Raw genomic sequence first — 9,941 nt, forward strand, 5'->3', positions numbered from 1 at the left:
CCTCTTCCACGGCTCATTTTTGCCATGGTGTGGCAGCAGGAGGTTGGGCTGTGGTGTCCCTGTCACCCCATAGCACCCTGGGGACCTCGGGGTGACGGCTGCATTGGCCCAGGGTGCTGCGTGCAGGGATCCCACGGTGATGACGGCTTGGGGTGCTGCGTGTGGGACCCTGGGGTGACAACTGCCTGGTCATGGGGTGCTGTGTGCGGGGACCTCGGGGTGGTGACATCCTGGGGTCCCAAGTACAGGGACCCTGGAGTGATGGCTGTCCCAGGTATGGGGTGCCATGTGTGGGGACTTTGCGGTGACAGCTGCCCTGGCCCAGGGTGCTGCATGCAGGGACCTTGGGGTGATCATAGCCTGGGCTGCTGTGCGTGGAGAGCTCGAGGGGGATGACAACTCCCTGGACATGGGGTGCTGTGTGTGGGGACGCTGGGGTGCTGGAAGCCTGGGGTGCCAAATATGGGGACCCCGGGGTGATGACTTCACGGGCACAGGGTGCTGCATTTGGGGACCCCGGGGTGACGATTGCCCGGGCACAGGGCGCTGCATTTGGGGACCCCAGGGTGACGACTGCCCGGGCACAGGGTGCCACAAGGACCCACCATCTCTGGCACTGGCACCGGGGTCACCCCATCCCCTCCGGCAGCCCCGGGGCAGGTTGCGGCCCGGGACGCTCCCGGGTGGCTGTGACAGCCTCTTTGCCGCAACTCCCCCCACCCTCATCCCCCTCCCCGCGGGGGGGAAGCACCACTCCCCGCCCCCCCCGCCCCCAGCCCCATTTGCCAGGCGGGACCATTCAAAACCCGCCCGGCGCCGCCGCTTCTCCCCGGATTCCGCCGCCGCTTCCCCGGGGCCGCGGCCGAGGATGCTCCGTTCGCCGGCGGCGGCGCGGGGGGAGCGTGTGCGCGGCGCCGGGGGCTGAACCAGCGGCGGGGAACCGAGCCCCGGCCCTGCCCGGGACACTTACCGGCGAGGAAGAAGAGGAGGAAGGAGGAAGAAGAAGAGGCCGCCCTCGGCCTTGGCCCCGCCATGCCGGGCCCCGGCGGGGAGCGTGGCCGGGCGGCAGCGGCCCCCCGGGGGCTGTGAGCGGCCCCGGGGCTGGCGGAGGGGGGGCCCCGGAGCGGCATGGCCAGCGCCGTCCCCCCCGCCGCCGCCACCGGGATTTAGCCGGTGCCTGGATGCTTTCGCCTCCCGGTTCCACTTCGGGCGGGCATGTGCGCGGGGGCAGCGGGCCGCCCCCAGCCCCCCCCCGCGCCCTGACTCCCCGGTGAGGGGCTCCGCCGCCAACCCCGTCCCGACACCGGCCCCGGAGGACGGGGAGCGCCCGCCCGCCCTGGCCGCCCTGGCCGGTGGGTGCCGGGCGGGGGGCGGCGGGCACCGGGTAACTTGTTTTTAGCGTAACCCCGCTACCGGCTGGAGAACCAGCCCCCCCACACACATACCCCGAGGAGATTTGGGTTTAAACTTTGGCTTTTGGGAAGCCCCGAAGATGCCTTTCCACCCGGTGACGGCGGCTTTGATGTACCGGGGGATCTACACCATCCCCAACATCCTCGCCGAGCAGCACCCGGTGGAGATCCCCGAGGACGAGCTGGAGGGTGAGCGGGCTGGGGGGGCACTGGGGGAGGCTGCGGGGGCTCCATCCCATGTGGGGTGCGGGGGAGGTTTGGGGTGCGCGGCCCCCCCGGCCCGGCGGCGTGGGGAGGTTCAAAGCGAGCGGGATGCGGCTGGAGGGATGGGGAGGAGGAGGAGGAGGGGAGGAAGGAACGCGTGGGAGAGAGTCGGGCAGCGGCGGGGGGTGGGGGGTCCCGGCCCCGGTGTCGCCGTTGTGACAATATGACACAGCAGGGACCGGCGGTGGCGGCGCGGGGCTGGACCCCCCCGGCGTGGCGGGGCCACCCTCCCGGCTGTCATAATATGACAGTGGCTGGCGGCGCGGGGGGCCCCGGGGGCGGCTGTCACCCGTGTCACCCCAGCCGGGTCACGGCAGCCCCACGCAGTCCCGGTGCCAGCGGGCTCCGGCCGGGAGGAGCGGCTGCCGGGGCTCTGCCCACCCGTGTGACAAGCGGGGCCGGTCTCAGCTCACTATCGCCAGAATGGCCTTTTCCACCCCAAAAGTTTGCTGGGGCAGTGGGATGGGCTCTGCTGGTACCCCCAGACTGCTCCGGCTCGGGGTGTCTCCAGGGAGGGCCGGACACGGGAGTAAAAGGGGCTGCAGCAGCCCCGGCCCCCATCGCTGCCCCAACACTGGCACCGCAGGGGAAACTGAGGTGTGGGGCAGCCCCACGCACAGACCCCCTGCGCCTTTGGGAGTGGATGGAGGGGGCTTGGCTTCAGGCCTGGAGCCCCTGGGGACTCCCCGTGGGGAAACTGAGGCACGGAGCCCCCAGGCTGGGAGGTGAGGGGGTCCTGCCCCAAAGCTGGGCCGGGACCCCTGAGCAAGCTGGGACGTGCGTGCACAGCGGGTGTGTGAGTGTGTGTGTGTGCGTGTGAGTTTATGTGCTACTTTACAGCCCCACTGCAGGGGTTGTGTGTGCACGAACGGGTACCCACTCTCCTGCATCCAGCCCCACTGCACACTGTGTGTGTGTGCTCACACCTTTTTATGTACATGCGTGGCCTCGCCGCAGGGTGTCTGTGTGTGTGGACACTGCAGCGTGTGTGTGCACATGTCCGGCCTCGCTGCAGGGTGTGTGCGCACATGTACAGCGTCAGAGCAGGTCAGGTTCATGTGCACAGCCCTGCTGCAGAGAGAGTGTGTGTATGTGTGCATGCACAAGTACGTCACTGCACTGTGGCTCTGTGTGTGTCTGCATGTGTGCATGCACAAGTACATCATTGCAAGGTGTTTGTGTGCGTGCACACAAATACAGCGTCGCTGCATCGTGCTTGTGCATGCGTGCACGTGTGCATGCACAAGCACACGATTGCTGCAAGGGCTGTGCGTGTGCATGCACAAGCACATCACTGCAAGGCGCTTGTGTGTGTGCACGCACAAGCACAGCATCGCTGCAAGGTGTGCGTGCACAGCATCGCTGCAAGGTGTGCGTGCACAGCCTCACTGCAGTGTGTGTGCACGCTCACCGTGTGTGCGCACGCATGCGCCAGGGCGTTGTGCCAGTGCACCCAGCCTCTCACACCACCACTGGGTGCTGATGAGCCTCAGGGTGCTCCCAGCCTAGCGTTTCCCCCCAGCACCCTACCTGCGGCTGCGGGGATCGATGGCAGCGGCTGGAGCCCCAAGGTGACCCCACGAAGCACCAGACACCCGCGCTGCTGGGGGGGGTTGGCTGTGCTGCCACCCGCTCCCACCTCTTTCCAGTCACCCTCTGTTTTGGGGGGGATGTTTGTGACACCCAGTCACCCTTCCGAGCCTGCAGCCACCTCTTGGGGCTCTGTGTTGGGGCTGAGAAGATGTGGGGTGCAAACCAAGACAGGGTGCTGCTGGCTCAGCTGGGGACAGTTGGGGTGTCCTGGCTGTGAGGAGGTGACACCTCCAATGGGACCCCAGTTTGGCCACCATCGGGGCATGTTCTTGCTTTTCCCCAACACCCTGAGCCAGGTGACAGGGAACCACCTGGGATGAGCATCCTCGAAGGATGAGCTCTGGGGGTGCTCAGACCAGGGGGAGCTGGGAGCATCCCCGTGCCCAGGCAGGGATATTTACCACGGAGAAGCTTTACTTATCAGGCTGGCAGGCCAAAAAGCCCCAAACTGCCCCAAAACAGCTTGAAAGATGTCACTGATGGGCCATCATCCAGACAGCGACGTCCCCAAGTACTCGGGCTCGATCACACAACCCTGTGTGGATTTTTTCCCCAAAAAACCAAAGTTCTCAGCCCATTTCTCCTGCCCGGCTCCCCCAACACGAGCCCTGGGGCAGCCGGCACAGACCTGCCCGTTTGCGCTGCCGGTGCCGGCAGCTTTGCTGCCCGGGGAAGGAAGAGGCACTGACATCCCAGCCCGGCTTCCCGGTGTTCTCGGTACCAACCTGCCTGGTCCCTGTTTTCCCATCAGCCTGGTTTGAGCTCCGCATGTCAAGGAGCATCAGAAAGGCAAACCCCCAAAAAGCAGCAGAGGCCCAAGGCAGCAGGAGGTGGGATGGAGCCAACAGGCACTGCAAGGCTTTGGGTGGGCGATAGCCACACAGCGCAGCAAGCACCGTGCCTCAGTTTCCCCACTGTCCTCCGAGCTCAGCGCAGCCTCTCCCTGCCACCCTGCAGGGATCTTCCCTGCAACCTAGGGGCTTGTTTTGAGCCAGAAACCCCAAATCCTCCCACTTTCTCCCCACCTCCATCCCCTCTGCGCAGGAGAGGGCTGGACACCGAAGCACCCCTGGCAAGAGCTGGTATTTTTTTGGCTGAGTTTGGCACCGCTCCGGCACCCACCCCGTAACTCGGCTGGGTGCAGAGTCCTCGGGGGGAGGTGGGTGCTGGCACAGCTGGCACCAGCGCCCAGGGTTCTCCCAGCTGGGTGCTGCAGCACTGGGGGTGTCCCCCCCGCAGCCCCCACCCCGAGCTCAGGCACATCCAAGGAAGGTGTTTTTGGGGCAGGATGTCAGGTTTTTGGCTGCGGAGCGCCGGGTGGTGCCAAGGGCAGGGTGGGTGCTGCGAGTGGGTGGCTGGAGTTGGCACAAAGCCCTTGGGGTCCCCCTGGGGATGTGAGACCCTTCTCGGGGGGGTGTGCGCTGCCGGAGACACCGCGGAGGGACGAGTGGTTCATGTGGGGCCACCAGTGCTGCCCATGGGGGATGTGAGGCGACAGGGGCTGGGGGTGCGTGGGCTGTGGGGGGGGTGGCTGGACTGATCCCCGCTCCCCCGCAGAGATCCGCGAAGCCTTCAAAGTGTTCGACCGGGATGGCAACGGCTTCATCTCCAAGCAGGAGCTGGGCACGGCCATGCGCTCCCTGGGCTACATGCCCAACGAGGTGGAGCTGGAGGTCATCATCCAGCGCCTCGACATGGACGGTAGGACCGGGGACGGGGATGGGGACAGGGAGGGGACACCCCACCCCTCTCTTTGTTGAAACACCCCATTTGCCCCATTTCCACCTCACTGGCTGGTGGGTGCTGGACCCAACATGGGATGTGGGATGCGGGAGGGCCTGAGCCAACTCTGCCTCATACCTGGAGCCTCCTGCTCATCCTTCATCATCGTCATCGTCATTGTCACTGCAGCTTCCTTGAGGAGGATTTAACAATCCTGAAGCACTTGTGGGCAGGAGCAGAACCTCTCCCCGAGCAGCAAACCTGCTGGGACTCGAACCTGCACCCCGGGTTGGGTCCTGCACCCCGGGTTGGGTCCTGCACCCCAGGCCCTGCCCAACAAGCCAGGCTTGCCCTGCACCTCCAGCACTCACCGCCCCCATCGGCCTGTCCCCATCACTCCCGCACTCATTGGGACCTTAAGGAGCTTGTTAATTTATTGGTTTCCTTTTCCCCCTCCATTTAAAAGCCTTTCCGGCAGCGCTGCCAAGCCACTGCTCCCATCATTACTCATCGTTAGCGCCCGCCTGGCAGCTCCAGCCCAGCACCCTCCGCAGCCGCAGGACACGGCCAGCCCGGCGCACCCAGTCCCGGTCCCTGCCCAGTGCCACCCCCGCGTCACGGCCACCGTGGGCGTCCCCAACTGGCATCAGGGTCCCAGCTGGAATTGGGATTCCAGCTGGTGTTTGGGGTCCCGGATGGTGTTGGGGGTCACCAGCCAGTATTGGGGGATCCCAGTCAACATTGGGGGTCTCCAGCCAGCATTGGGTATCTCCAAATGGTATTGGGGGTCCTGTCCAGCACCGGGGACCCCAGCCAGTGTTAGGCATCCCAGCTGGTTTTGGGGGGTTTGAGGTCCCCAGCCAGTGTTGGGATGCTTGGTTGGTTTTGGGGGTCCCCAACCAGCACTGGGGGGTCTCCGAGGTGACATTAGGGTGCCAGCTGGCACTGAGGACCCCAGGCAGTGGTGGGTGTCCTGGCCAGTGTCAGGGGACCTTTAGCTTTGCTCGAGGTCCCCAGCTGGTGTTGGGGTCCCTGGCTGGTTTGGGGGTCCCTGGCTGGTTTTAGGGGTCCCTGGCCAGCAATGGTACCTTATTGGCACTGGGGGTCCCTGGCTGGTTTGGGGGTCCCTGGCTGCTGAAGTCTGAGTGTCCAAGGCCTCGTGATACCAGCTGCTGCTCTGGGCTGTTGTGGGTGGATGGACAAGATAGGGGGGCTCTGGGTGCTGCCTGAGCCCCCCAAGTGCAAGAGCAAGGTCCCACCCAGGGCAGGGTGTCCCCAGCAGCGGTGTCCCCCCAGAAAAACACTGAGGCTTGGGGCAGGGCCCCCCAGGCTGTGCAGGGGTGTATGTCTGAGCATCACCGAGTCCAGGCAGGGTGTCCCCCCCAGACACCCCCATGGGGACCCTTTGCAGGGCAGGGAAGTGGCACATGTCCCTGAGCCCGGAGTGACGGTCGCCCCTGTGTCCCGCAGGTGACGGGCAGGTGGACTTTGAGGAGTTTGTGACGTTACTGGGGCCCAAGCTGTCCACCTCGGGCATCCCCGAGAAGTTCCACGGCACCGACTTCGACACTGTCTTCTGGAAGGTACGGACCCCCCCATCAACCCCTGGGGGTCCAGCACCCCCGGCCGCCACCGAGAGTTCTGGGGGGTGGCTCAGGATTAGGGTCAAGGGCGAGGTTGGGGTTAGAACTGAAATCAGGGTTAAGGTCAGGGCTGGGGTCAGGGTTGAGATCAGGGTTACAGTCAGGGACAGGGTTGGGGTTAACTTTAGGGTCAGGGTTAGGATTAGGGTCAGGGGTAGTGCGGAGATTAGGGTGAGGTTGAAGGTTAGGCTCAGGATCAGGCTCTGGGTTAGGGTCAGGGTTAGAGCTGGTGTCAGGTTTAGGGTCAGAGCTGAGCCCAGGGCCACCATGAGGGCTGGGGTCATGGTTGAGTCAGGCTGAGGGTCAAGCTCAGGCTCCAGGTTAGGGTTAGTGGAAAGGTTAGGCTTAGGATCAGGGCTGGGGTCAGGGTTAGGATACACCAGCCTGAGGCTTTTCTATCCCTGCCATGGTGCAGGGCGGGGGCGATGTTTTGCGTCTGGGGGGATCCAGCCAAAACGCAGCACGCGCGGGTGCCGGGGAACCCCACAGCATCACTGTGCCCCCCCAAACCGTGGAGCCAGCCCCCTCCCGAGTCCCCCGCCCGCTCCCCGCAGTGCGACATGCAGAAGCTGACGGTGGACGAGCTGAAGCGGCTGCTGTACGACACCTTCTGCGAGCACCTCTCCATGAAGGACATCGAGAACATCATCATGACGGAGGAGGAGAGCCACATGGGCACGGCCGAGGAGTGTCCCGTCGACGTGGAGAGTGAGTGTCCGGGGGTGCCAAATAACCCCCCAGCCCTGACACCATGGGATGGAGCCTGGGCACAGGGTGGGCCATAACCACACAGCGCAGCAAGCCCTGTGCCTCAGTTTCCCCGCTGCCCTCCGAGCTCAGCGCAGCCTCTCCCTGCCACCCCACAAGGATCTTCCCCCATGTCCCATGGGCTCATTTTGAGGCAAAACCCCCAAATCCTCCCACTTTCTCCCCACCTCCATCCCCACTGCACAGGAGAGGGCTGGACACCAAAGCGACCCTGGCAAGAGCTGGTATTTTTTTGGCTGAGTTTGGCACCGCTCCGGCACTTACCCCGTAACCCGGCTGGGTGCAGAGTCCCCGGGGAGGAGATGGGTGCTGCAGCACTGGGGGTGTCCCCCCCTGCAGCCCCCACCCCGAGCTCAGGCACATCCAAGGAAGGTGTTTTTGGGGCAGGATGTCAGGTTTTTGGCTGCGGAGCGCCGGGTGGTGCCAAGGGCAGGGTGGGTGCTGCGAGTGGGTGGCTGGAGTTGGCACAAAGCCCTTGGGGTCCCCCTGGGGATGTGAGACCCTTCTCGGGGGGGTGTGCGCTGCCGGAGACACCGCGGAGGGACGAGTGGTTCATGTGGGGCCACCAGTGCTGCCCATGGGGTGCTGCGAGCAGGTGACTGGAGCCGTTCCAGGGCGGGGGGCGTTGGGGTGACCCCCATCTCTCCCCCCCAGCCTGCTCCAGCCAGCAGATCCGGCAGACCTGCGTGCGCAAGAGCCTCATCTGCGCCTTCGCCATCGCCTTCATCATCAGCGTGATGCTCATCGCCGCCAACCAGGTGCTGCGCAGCGGCATGAAGTAACGGGGAACCCCTGAGCGCTGCCGCCGACGGGGACCCGCACCCACAGCGAGGGGTATAGAGACACGTATACATCCATAGCCGGAGCAGACATGCAAAACCCCCCCGGGAATGGGGCGAACCCGGAGTGGGGGACCTGCACCGCGTCCCCGCTGTCGCGGGGCGATGCACTCGCATGGCTGTTTGCAGAACGTGGGAACTTTGGTAAGAGACACACACACAAAAACCCCTCGCTGGAAAAAACCACCCCGTAAGTGCATGTAACGTGCATGGAGCCCCGTGTGCTGCCCCCCCCGCGCCGGGGTCGGACTGTCCCCCCCGGGCGCGGGATCCCGTCGGATGCACCGATACTCGTGTCTATAGCTCTATATTTATGATAAAAACCAAATCATCCCCTAAGCAATACACGGCTGAGACGGTTTCTAGAGACGGGAGCGTTTGCATGGACTTGGCTGCCAAGGGCTGGATTTCACCCCCGCCTCCCTGCCCGGCCCCCCGCCCCGGCCCTGTGCCGTGCCTCAGTTTCCCCACCTGCCGGGTGGGGGGACGCCACTGACCTCCTGCTTGATGCACTTTGAGCCGCCCCCACCCCGAAAAGAGCCGGAGCGACCCCGAGGCCGGGGAGCCTGCGCCGGCCAGGGCCTGCACCCCCCGACCCCCCCCAGCCTGTATGTAGCACCCACGGGGGCACTGGACTGGTTCGGATTTGGGGCCGTTTCTCATTCTTTGGAGTTAGTTTTGGGTTTGGTTTTGTTTTGTTTTTATTTTCTTTCTTCCTGGTTGGTTGTTTCCGATCTGAAATAAATCTGGGATTTCTGAAGCGCTCTGGGCTGCTGGGGCTCCTGGCGATGTGGGGGGGTGCGATGGGGCAGGGTGATGGGTGCCGGGGGGCGTGGGGCCATGGGAGCACCCATGGGTGCTGCTGAGTTGCTGTCAGTGCGTGGTCAAGCCCTGCTGGTGACGTTGGGCAATCTGTGACCCCCCAGCATCCCGGGGGGGGCTGGAGCATCCCCAGACCTGGGGGCAGTGGGACCTGAGTCCTTCCCAGTGGCACTGGGGGTGTCACATCCCCGTGTCCCCCACCCCGCTCCGGCCGTGGATCCTGCCCCTTCCCATGGATCGGTGCAAATGCCAAGTGAATTTATCCCCCCCGCCCTCATCCCCACGCCCTGATATTTCATGTTGGTCTTTGATGAATATTTTAGGACCATTTGCCTTAAAAGTGCCTCGATGGGGAGAACACGCAGCATAAGAACCTTCCCAAAAAAAGCACTTTCTTTCGCCCCATTTAATGGCCAATCCGGGGGGAGCCAGGATCAGGCCCACAGCAGAGGGGGGTGTGGGGGGGGTCACCGTCCCCTGGCCAAGCTGGGGACCCCCCTGGGAGGGCAGCACCCCCGTCACTCCGGATTTACACCCTGGCGGGGTCTGGTCCGGGTGTAACCCACCCCGTGCTGCTGCCAAACCGGCTCATCCGAACCACCGCGACCGGGTGAGCTGGGGGGGGCCCTGCCTGCTAATGGGTCCCCGAGCCCCCAAGTGATGCATTTTTAATGGCAAATAGATTAAAATAATAAATAAAAGCAGGGGAAGCTCTTGGTGCCATAAGCGTATCTGACCCCACACAGGGAAAACACATTTCCTGGGATTTCCCACCCTCCAGAGGGGTCCCCCCAGCATCGAGAAGGGGGACACCCCATTTTTGGGATGCCAGGAGGAATCAGCTGCGTTTTACTCTTTTTTTTTTTTAATGTTTTTTT

The 9,941-nt window shown here is 64.3% G+C and overlaps 1 protein-coding gene across 1 annotated transcript; it reads left to right on the top strand.

The window, feature by feature from the left end:
* The first annotated feature begins 1,492 nt into the window (after positions 1–1,492).
* Positions 1,493–8,184, top strand: CABP7 (calcium binding protein 7). The gene is made up of 5 exons (XM_065646645.1): positions 1,493–1,601; positions 4,827–4,970; positions 6,462–6,574; positions 7,189–7,342; positions 8,057–8,184. The coding sequence occupies exons 1-5, from the start codon at positions 1,493–1,495 to the stop codon at positions 8,182–8,184; spliced, it is 648 nt and encodes a 215-aa protein (XP_065502717.1).
* The last annotated feature ends 1,757 nt before the right edge of the window (positions 8,185–9,941 follow it).

Source organism: Caloenas nicobarica, chromosome 16 (assembly GCF_036013445.1).
Source record: "Caloenas nicobarica isolate bCalNic1 chromosome 16, bCalNic1.hap1, whole genome shotgun sequence".
Classification (NCBI taxonomy): domain Eukaryota; kingdom Metazoa; phylum Chordata; class Aves; order Columbiformes; family Columbidae; genus Caloenas; species Caloenas nicobarica.

Excerpts from the sequence above, each read along its gene's own strand:
- CABP7 (XM_065646645.1), top strand. The coding sequence starts at position 1,493 with ATGCCTTTCCACCCGGTGACGGCGGCTTTGATGTACCGGGGGATCTAC. Across the intron at positions 1,602-4,826 it reads CCCCGAGGACGAGCTGGAGG|AGATCCGCGAAGCCTTCAAA; the intron begins GTGAGCGGGCTG and ends GCTCCCCCGCAG. Across the intron at positions 4,971-6,461 it reads CCAGCGCCTCGACATGGACG|GTGACGGGCAGGTGGACTTT; the intron begins GTAGGACCGGGG and ends TGTGTCCCGCAG.